We start from the raw sequence: 8,963 nt of genomic DNA on the forward strand, positions 1-8,963 counted from the left end.
TCTTCCCAATGTATTCTTGGATGTTCGTTGTCTCATCCTGGACTGTGGTGCTGACACTCACCAGTCCCCGGCACTCACCAGTTCCCTCCGCTTAGCGTACAGCCTCAGGGTGCTGGACTTGGGGTGAAACCCTCCATGCATGGTAAGGAGCCGAGGTGCGTACTCCGCAGAAGTCCTCAACATTCTGCAGATCGCTACAGACCTGCAAACTTTGCGTGGCCTTCGCATTAGCTCAAGAACGGTGTGCAGAGAGTTTCACAGAATGGGTTTTCATAGCCGAGCAGATGAATCCAAGCCTTACATCACTAAGCACAATGCAAAGTGTCAGATGCATTGTTGTAAAGGATGGTACCACTGGATTTTAGAGCAGTGGAGATGTGTTTTTTGGAGTGATGAATTTTTCCACTCAGGGGGTGACTCCGGTGTTTAAAGTGTGTAAAAGTCTATGGGAAAATGGTGGTGTTCCTGCTTGCTCTTTGACCCCAGTAAACGCTTGTCAGATGAGTTTATGGTCTGAATTGCTAGTCACGATCAACATTTATTAATTACAACATGATGTTCACGTTGCAAATTATAGTCCTCATTAGAGTAAATAAGGACAATTAAGCAGGTTATGCTTTTGGGCGGGTATGCTGAGTGATAAGCGAGCTGCTTCTCTGTAAGTGTGCAGTGTCCCTCAGTGTGTCTCAGATCTGTTCTCCACCCCTCGCTTGTCATGTCCAGATTCAAGAGACCAAGGTGACCACAGCAAAAACAGACAGCTTGAGGCTTCACAGAACGTGATCAACTCGTAGGTGAAATCATTGTGGCTACATCCATCGTTTATCAGCACTAAGAAAATTTAGTTCTGACTTTTCCTAATCAACCTGGTTTCACAGACAAGGTATCTAAGTAACTGTTAAGCTACAACCAGTATTGATGAAGACGCAGATACTGACACCAAGAGCACACTTACAGAATAAAGCAGTGTTGATTTAGGTGCCTTAAACCATTGAAGACAGAGGAGTTTCTAGCAAGATTAATGGTCTGTCTTAGCATTTCCTGTCTAGACCAATAAAGCTATTTTTTGATCAATGGCTAAGTGCAAAACTAAGACAATTTCTTGGCAACAACATGTTTTTTTTTCCCCCAACTGAATTCATCACGACCTAACCTTATCTATTTAATAATAATAATAATAATGATAATAAACTATAATAGAAAGAATAAGAGCTCAGTTCTATAAAAACACACTGACACAGATAAGGTCAAAGTCTAAAACATGACATTTTACACCATCTCCAACTTAGTCCGCAGTCGCATTCTTTATGTTTTCTCCTGCATGTCATGCGACTTAACACTTGAACAGCTTAAACCTACTAATGTGAGAAAAAGGGAGTTAACTTTTAGCAAAACTGTAAGCAGATGTTCCCTTGGAAACAAGCCTTCTGTCTTTGTTTAAAGATGTCACTCGAATGGTTGCTTGCTACAGTTAACCATTAATTGCACATAAACGTTAGACATACCCACTATCAGGTCCCACTTGGTTTGTGAAATCACAAGCTCTGTTAGCTCTAAGGCGTCATCGATGAGAAACCAAGACACAAACCCAAAGTCTGTTTTTCACAGAAAAATGTTTGTTTGTCAGAATGAGGATTTTTATCCTTTAAGACAGGGCAGAGTGGGTATTATGTTTAGATATTTAAACCTGGACTGGGGACACCGACTGTCACATATAATTCAATATTAATGTTGATCGCGGTTTTGGCTTCCCACAATTGAATTAAGCTGATCAAATGATATTGAAAAACGCATGCTCCACCAGCAGAATACATGGCAAAAGCAAATTAAGCGCTCCCCAAATCAGCAACTGACCACATTTCTGAATGTGCCAATCACAGCTGTTCCTTGAACTGTGCAGCGTGTGGTTTCCAGGATTCGTTAAAAGCCAGATATACAACAAAATTCAAATATCTGTCACAGCAGAAGGCAAACAGCTTATTTCTTTGAAGCTGATCATAAACCACTGTTTACAAATACTGTGGATCCAGCACAACTGATGTTAACGAAGAAGAAGGCAAAGACAGCTGTGCGTCTGTACTGCAAACTAAGACAACTGACTTATTTAACCACCTGAAAACCCTGAAACGATGCAGTGGTTACTAGTGTGAAACGCAGACAGCCATAAAAGCACAGCAGCACAGCAGTGCATCTATCTAACTCACAAAGTGCATTCAATTCGACCAAAGACATCTGTCCACTATACACAGTGAGTAATGAAGACTTCAAGAAAATTGTCAATTTATTGGACAAAAGTGGGTTCTGGGTTCTGCAAAATGTCACACGAGGAAAAGAGATGGATCTCACTTGCTTCGAGCTTTATTCACATCCATCACGCACGTACAATAAATGGAGTGAAAGAGCTTATATCTTGCTTTAAGAGATGCACTTCCAGCAGATAAATTCATATTTGCCTGCAAAGATGTTTTATTTGCCCGGAATTTAGCATAAAGGCTTTAAATGTTGATTTAATTTTGTGTTCAAATTTGACAATTTTTCATTCAGATTTTTTATAAAAGAGCTGCAGTGAATTAGATAAATAAAAAGGGCCAACTTTGTTTTGCTTCAAAGATGTGTATATTATTAGGTATATGGATGTAAAGGCAGGGTTATTATTTACATTTTGTCACTAAAATCAATGAATAACTATTGTAAATAATTGTGATGTTATTGATTAAAATAAATGAGAATCATTTTGGCCATAATTGTGCAGCCCTGCTGTCGCCAATTTGCTTTTTCTTTTTTTTTTGGGTTGGGAGCATCAGTCCTAATCGTCTCCCTGACTTTCCGTTAACTCACCAGTTCAGTTAACTTGCTTTGTCAGGTAAATGTGACCGAGCTGGTGTTTTTTGAACAGTTATTTAAAAATAATTGTTGGCATTTTTTAGTCTATGTGGATGTCTTCAGAAATCAAAAACAATTTGAATTCAAGTAGCAATTCTCAAAGATAAGCTAAGCTATGCTAAGCTACACTAAGCTAAGCTAAGCTAATCTAAGATATACATTATTTTATTCATTCCTATGTTGCAGGAGCCAAAACATACAAAATAACTTGGCTAACTATAATAACTAAAATTCACAAAAAAGTAAATCTGTCAATAAATAAAATTAAACTACTGTATAGATATTATTTGTTTTAATATAATAAAATCTAAATGATTTAAATTTGGTTTCATAATTTAATCTATTTAAAATCCCCAAATCAATGTCAACAAATCAGTATTTAACAGTTATTTTAGTTTGGTTTCAATATTCAGGCTTTCTAATCAACAAACCAATACATATTTTTATACATATTGTATATTATCTGTGTTCTGCACATACAGACACAACAGGAGCCCAGCTGGCATTTTGACTTGGCAGCAGTTTGCCGGGTGCATTTTGTTCATGGAGTGCCATCTCCCCTCACTGATTATAATACACACAAAGGACTGAATACTGCTTCCCCAGGAATCCAGCCACCAGCAGGTTCTGTATTGTTTCCCCCTCTCTGGATATCTTTTGTGAGGGGAAAAAACATATATTACAATAAAGGGAAATCTAATTTTAGCATAAAGCATTTGCATAACATTGCCTCATCTTAGACCTTTTAAAGGCATGTAACCTTTTGGACTGTGCTCAGTAAAAAAAGAAGCTGAAATACTGACTGTCCATCACTGTGTTACAGAAAGGTGGAAGGTGGCTATAATGATTGTTAAAGAGTAAAAAATGCATATTGATTTTACATGCATGTGAAGTCCAGCATTGTCTGTTCTTTTTTTGCAACAAAGCAAAGACGCAGAAGCGACAGCATCAAACCCGCCACACCCAAAGCTCTTTAATGCCTCCCTCGGGATTTAAACACCTCCTCAAACATTTGCATGGCTTCTAAAGCCGATAGAGATAAATACTCAAGGTCTTTAAAAGATGGCGCTTAATGCAAGAGGGAGCAGCGTCGGGACGTCAGCACATCTTGCGACGCCTCGTGAGAGGACACTTGATTGAGCGCATCTGCTGCGAGTGGCCTAACAAACTTGATTTCTTCCTGCTGGTGACATATTGAAATGGCGTGTTTTGCAGGCTGCTCTCCGCGCCTGACACGGCCCACTTACACACTCATCAGCAAGACCTGCCCCACTCTGCGCTCTCAGCTGCTTTGTTCCAGCTGATGTCATCTAAACCTCGTCCCTGCAGGGTTGTCTGGGGTAGATAAGACATTCCCTCCCTCTCCACTGGTCTCCTACACAAAAAAAACACACACACATACAAAAAAAACGGGGCTGCTGCTATGAAGATGGATTGCCCAGCTGGTGACACTAGTTCCCTTTCTGCTGAAGCCACTGTGGAGCACTAATGCAATTAAAGCAATTAATCTTCAACAAAAGGGGTTCACGGCTACCTCTCAAGGTTTTGCATGTTTCTGTATAGGTGCGTAACATAAAGGGGGGGTGTAAAAGGAAGCAGCATAGCAGTCGTGCTTATCACACAACTGATGTGTGATATCAGGATGCGATCGGCTTTCATCAAAGTCGCATCATTTTCACAACAAGTAGCACGATAACAATAAATACTGTAGTCGACCTACAGGCAGAGAGGCTATAAGCGCGCAGCCGCTTAAAAAGGCAACTTCTCCGACGACTGCCACAGCAGATGCTTAACATTTTATACTGTGCGCCCTGTAACGCAGAAGTGTGTGGTTACGTGTGCGCGTGTGTTGCAGTCACAGATGAGAGTCTGGTGTGTGTTGTCATGCTCCACAAACAGTTACTCTACTTCCTAGTTGTCTTTAAAGTCTGCTATCGTGGCAAAAAAAATTAAAATCTAAAAAGATTCCTTTTAATGTAATACAGCTGGGACCGTCTCAATTTTAATTTCAAATCTGTGCTTCTTTTCCGTTTCATTCTGGAACAGCGGCACAGGTGGTCTCAGCCAAATATCATTTATTTAGTGCGAGTAAAAGCATTAAAACACATTAGCGAGCATCAAACAGACTTTCAAACCACCAGAACAAAGACAGCGTTAAAGAAATCCATCTACTAAATGTCCATTAGTCTAATACTCACTGCTGCACTGAAGAACTAAAGTAAATCTATCTTTCTGCTGCAGCTTCGCCCACAACAAACTTCTAATTTCAATTATTCAGGAGTTGTTGTGTGATTATATTTGAATGATTCAAATCTCGAGTCATTTGTTATTTATCTCAGCAGTTGGTCACCGAGTGAGTACAGTCGGCAGTAAGTGAGAAGAGTGAAGGGCAAGTGCGTGCAGTGATGGAACTTCAGGGAAACAAAGAATCGCAAAGCATCTATTTAACTTTGAGCTCTGCCGCTTTATTCGTCGCTTCATTCGCAGCAACGTCGATTCATGTCAAACAATCCAAAGTATGATTTCCAAACAACAGGATCAAAGTGTGCTGTGAGGTTGAAGTTTGTTATGGAAGTGGCACAGGGCAAGTGAAGGGCACCAGCAGCGAAACCACTATGCAAATTCCCCGCCACTTTGTTTGACAAGCAACAACACTGCTTTGTATATATGCAAAGCCTGGCAAGACACTCTGCACACAGCCCTGCTGTCAGAGCCGGGTCATGCTAGAACGGTGACACCCAATGGGCGACCCCTGTCTCCGAGCGTGGTTACTGGGCCAGACTTCACGCTGGACTCTGACAGACGCGCACAAGACCGACAGAGTTATCACGTGTGGCACGCGTGACATTTCAGGGGTCAAACGTGGCTGGACGCTGAGATCGTTCCTCATTGCTGAAAAACCCGACAGAACTCAAATGATTTGATTTCTGGAGTCGTTCTCGTCCCGCTGAGGTGAAAAGTACTTGATTAGCACGTTGAAATTTACTCAGCAGCCGGTCTATTCGGCCGCCACTAAAAAGCTGGAGATAAAACACGGTAAACCCCATTAACCGTTACTCAGCTCAGCTTCAAGCTGTTTTTATTCTTAGCCACATCTAAGGAGTGCATCAAAATCTCTCCATGGAAGTACGACCACAAAATAAGCCTCAGAGATTGAAGCGTTGTGGTGCACACTGACACTGTTCTTTTGAATTCCTAAAAAAACAAATAAATCAGTCTCTTTTGTGATTTCAGGCCTCGACAGACATACAAAACATGCGCTAATTTAACACTACGTTACAGTATGCAAGCCAAACGGTATACTCATTCATCCTCATGACAGGTCTGATAAAGCACAGTATAGTGGTCACTTTAAGGTTTCCTGCATCTTTAGTTGGTCAGTGCTGTGATTGATTTGTCAACATATCTTTGATGTTTTACATATATAAATGCAAGCATGAGAACTAGGTCATCAGTGATGATCTGACCTTTATCCCTAGCTCTAACCCTTTGCTACCAGAATAAGTCATTTTCGGTTTTCTTTTAAGGTGTTCTCCAAGTCTTGGCAGTCATCAGTGATGGTGGCCAAACAGTTTACAAGTGCACATATGGGGCGAGTGTTGTTTAGACGTGTCTGTCTTTGTGTCTCAGAGCAATAAGAGCACATGCAAAAAGCACAGCAGTTCTCATGTCGTGGTAAAAGCAAATATTGCTACCTGTCGGTCTCTCGCAGTGGTTCGCTGCCCTTCCGCCAAGAGATCACACCCCAAGGAGACATCTTGGGCTTGCACTCGACGAGCGCGTCTCCTCCTACCTTCACCAGCGTCTGGCTCCTCAGTTGATTGTGAGAAAAATCTGGGGCAACAGCTGAGACAAGAGCAGCATGTTAAAGCCAGTATTTGTAAAAGCCTCACACTTTCTTCTCCTTCCTACAATTCATCTCTGATCGTTTATTTCATTTTAAATGTGGGGCTCAACAGTTTTTCACCATTACATTACAAATACATTGAATTATTGCTGCGGGTAAATCAATGACAGTGGATTAAAGATCTTTATAATGCGAATAATTAGTAATCAGAACGCTGAATAGTAATGGCCACAGCTGATGGGTTGAAGAGATTGATAACAGGCTTGCATGTGCTGTCTGATCACTCTCATAACAACTCGCCTGCGCTAAAACTCGCTTTAAAAAAATCGTGTGCTGTCCGATAACCTCCCCGACATCCTCTTTTTTTCTCCCCATTGACCAGTAAAATCAGGTGTATTGAGCCCGAGCCCAATCGGCTACATGATCAGGATGAGACGCGCCGGAGGTTGAATGGTGAATGAGGGCGGCTGCCGACAAAGAGCGAAGAGTGACGGGCTTGACAGCGCAGATGGGCGAGGCTGGTGAACAAAGCAGCTCTGAGCATACATCACTGTCAGCAGGACGCATTCATCTTATAATTAATGCTTTTCAATTAGTGGCCAATAAGAGGGAGGCCAGAGGTCATCTGAAGAGGGAGCAAACTTGAAAACAAACACTCTTGCGCACACATCTCAAGCAGGGATGCGCACATGCCAGAGTGGTTGTGCGCATCCCTGCACACTCTGTAAACCGGGGCGGGGTCTTACCTATAACTCGCAGCTCTGCATTGGAGTAGACCTCCCCGTGCTTATTGCCGGCCACACACTGATACATGCCGGTGTCAGTCAGGGTCAGGCGACTGATTGACAACACCCCACTGGCGACCTGTATGCGTTCCTACGGACAAACAGACATGTGCCTTTAATATGCTTTACTCCCATGGCTCATCTACATAAAAACAGGCAGCCAGCGGCCCAGTGAATTATGGTCTGGAAGTGACAGACGTGGCAATAAATCTAGGTTTTCATCACTAATGGAGGCAAAGGCTTGGGTGGATGGAGGCAGGCTAGCGGAAAATGACCCTAATCAATCTACATGTTTATGAGAGTGAAATAAAACCATGCTCTATTTATATCTCTGACTGCACCACAGGGCCCGTTTCCCCTTCAGCAGAAAGAGGGGATAAGAGGGGAAGGAGTATCGAGACATCTGAGGTATACAGCGCTGTGAAAATTGCTTTCCAGATAGGTATGCCCTGTACATACTAAGTGCTGTGTACATGGTCACGCTGTACCACCGCTTCATCTGTTTGGACTATTTGCCCGCCTACGGGGGGAAAATCTTGCTCGTCACTGAGCCATCAAATTAAAATCTATTTAAGGACGGCTAGGCCCGATGAACTAAAAACTCGGCTGGATCAGTGAATCAGTCGGACATTTAATCCCCAGTATACATTTATCTCCCTGAACTCGAGTTTTCGCACCGCTCCTTCACTACAGTATTAAATCCTTGAGCAGTTTTCATACATCTCTATGCAGCTGTGTCAGGTTTTTCGCCTCCCCCGTGTCCCTACGTCTGATGCGTTCTCCTCCGGCTTCACCCATAATGTCATCAGAGCCTATTTCCATAGGGTTTTTTTTTTTTTTGGAGCGGCCTGTGCTCCAGTTGCCGGGGATTAAGGTACTGTGACATGAAAAGAGAGACCGTCCTCGTCGAAAGATCACAAACTAATCCTGTGTTTGAGCAGGTTGCGCCTGAATTTCCATACCGCTCAGGCACCTCCGGATGTGCAGGGGCGAACATCCCTGCTGGCGAAGGAGGCGAATGCTGGCGTGTATCAGTCTGTGCATGGAAAGCATTCCCATTTATGGCAGCTATTAATTAACCATGACATTCCTCTCAAATCAGCAGTTTTTCATGCAGGGACCTGGGGGGGACCATCTGTACGCCTTATGCTGAATGAAAATGATTGGCAATGTCATTTGCCAACAACTCTGGTGTGATTTTCGTGATAAAACAAACAAACAAGACAAAACAAAAACTCAAAAAATATGAATAAATTGAAAAAGTGAGCTTTTCTGGGGGGGGGTTAGGATTACTATTACTAGTCTTTGTAAGAATGACGCAAAACGTCTGTAAAACTTGCACAGGCTACATTTCATATGATATTATCACAACTTCAATCTACTCATTTGCATTCAAGAACAAAAGGGTGGGGGGGTCTTTCATTCTCTTATACTCTAATCTTTCAAGT

The 8,963-nt window shown here is 42.3% G+C and overlaps 1 protein-coding gene across 2 annotated transcripts in view; it reads right to left on the minus strand.

Moving 5' to 3' along the window:
• LOC102300736 (contactin-4) overlaps positions 1–8,963 on the minus strand; it is a 180,832-nt gene that overhangs the window by 48,422 nt on the left and 123,447 nt on the right. For both annotated transcript variants that reach the window (XM_005933441.3, XM_005933440.3), the window contains exons 10-11: positions 7,477–7,606; positions 6,579–6,729 (exon numbers count right to left, since the gene is read on the minus strand). In XM_005933441.3, coding sequence (XP_005933503.1) covers positions 6,579–6,729; positions 7,477–7,606 — 281 coding nt within the window. The remainder of the gene's footprint in view (positions 1–6,578; positions 6,730–7,476; positions 7,607–8,963) is intronic.

Source organism: Haplochromis burtoni, unplaced genomic scaffold (assembly GCF_018398535.1).
Source record: "Haplochromis burtoni strain Fernald_Lab_line unplaced genomic scaffold, NCSU_Asbu1 Contig_97, whole genome shotgun sequence".
NCBI lineage: Eukaryota > Metazoa > Chordata > Actinopteri > Cichliformes > Cichlidae > Haplochromis > Haplochromis burtoni.